A 1,589-nucleotide genomic window follows, 5' to 3' on the forward strand; every position below is an offset into this window, starting at 1 on the left:
TGTAATAACATCATTGCTAATCCACATTGATATTCATAAAATATTATATCATCCATTTCTGCATATTCTTCTAATACTCCAAATTTATTTAATATTGTCTCAAAAAATTTACATGAATTATCATTTTGAATTACTTGAGATGTATAAATATTCATAACTATTCCATTAATTAATATCGCTTCTTCTCGTTTATTCCTATTTAAAATAAACATTAAGAATTTATTAAATATTTCTATATTTTCTTCTTTATTTATTTTATATAATTTAGCCCCTTTTACTGCTCCACAAATCCAACTAATACTTAATTTATTCTTAACATTATTTATATCTTCTTCTCCATTAGATTTCATAAAATTATTAATTGATTTAATAACCACATTCATTACTATTTCCATTCCACTCTCATCTTCTCTATAATGACTTAAAATTTCCGGATCTGATAATAATTTATTTACTACACTTAAATATTTATCTCCTTCATTTAAACATTTATTTATTATTACTTCTATTTCGTTTTGGTTTGTTAATTTTGGAATCTTTCCATCAATTTCAATCTTTTCTATCATTGAAATTTGTTCTTCTGTAAACACTTTCCTACTTTCACTCATTTCGTTTTTCTATCTTTTTTTTCTATTTTCAAGATTACTTGATAAAAATCTTTATAGCTTTGCTTTAGTTTGTTATTGGTTCTTTTTATCCTTTCAATCCGTAAAAGTCTATTAATTTTTCGATTTTAATTTGTACTTAAAGAAATTAATAAGTTTATGTAATATATAACGAAAAAATTCATTATTTAAAAAAAAACAACAAAAAAGATAAATAACACAAAAAAGAATCAATCAAATATTAAATTATCAATCTGTGTTATTTGAATAAATTCTTAATAAAAATATTTCGATCAACTTCCATTAATTTTTCATTATATTCTACAGGACATTTAAAGTTTTCTAATTTAGGGAATACGATATCTGTGTTAACTCTTTTCTTTTTCTTTTGTATTTGTTTTTTTGTGTTATTCATCATAGGTTGACCTTTTCCAGTTATACCATAATCAACTGCATCTTTAATGAGTTGTTGATAAAAATCTCCATCATCAAATACTTCTGAAGAAGAAGTAAGGTCTTCATTTAAATAAATTTTAGTTCCTCTTAATTGTTGACTTCTTCTAAACAACCTTTCTTGGTCTTTAAGAATGGCATTGACTTGTTGAACAATACCATTTTGAGTAGTAGAGAATTTTGATATATTCATCATTGTTGTTTTTGAGTGCCATTTTTCCATGACACTAAGTCGTTGTTCATCTTTCTTTTTATTTACCTTAACTAATTTCTCTTCATCACTATCTGTTGATTTATATTCCCATTGAACTCCCCATTGTTTGTCTATCGTTTCACATAACTCTGTTGTTCTATGGAAAAGATCTTTAAATGTTCTATTTAAATGTTCTAATTCTTCATTAAATCTTTCATTATTTTCTCGTAACATTTTAATATCTTCACTTAATGGTAAACTATTAACATCTCCAAGAATTCCTTGCATCTTAACTCTAATATCTAGTGCAGTATCAAATAATTTAATTTGGTTAGAAA

General features: G+C 24.0%; 2 protein-coding genes across 2 annotated transcripts, besides 1 other annotated feature; both read right to left on the minus strand.

Moving 5' to 3' along the window:
• EDI_062270 (uncharacterized protein) lies at window positions 1-608 on the minus strand (the record flags this gene model as incomplete). The annotated part of the gene is made up of 1 exon (XM_001739684.1): window positions 1-608. A coding segment is annotated over one exon (608 nt), but the record flags the coding sequence as incomplete, so codon positions are not given.
• Window positions 197-267: a sequence feature (AT_rich).
• A 256-nt stretch (window positions 609-864) lies between the features above and the next one.
• EDI_062280 (uncharacterized protein) lies at window positions 865-1,539 on the minus strand (the record flags this gene model as incomplete). Its single annotated transcript, XM_001739685.1, has 1 exon — window positions 865-1,539. The coding sequence occupies one exon, from the start codon at window positions 1,537-1,539 to the stop codon at window positions 865-867; it is 675 nt and encodes a 224-aa protein (XP_001739737.1).
• Between the last annotated feature and the right edge of the window lie 50 nt (window positions 1,540-1,589).

The sequence above is a fragment of the Entamoeba dispar genome, genomic scaffold (assembly GCF_000209125.1).
Source record: "Entamoeba dispar SAW760 scf_1105229462347 genomic scaffold, whole genome shotgun sequence".
NCBI lineage: Eukaryota > Evosea > Mastigamoebida > Endamoebidae > Entamoeba > Entamoeba dispar.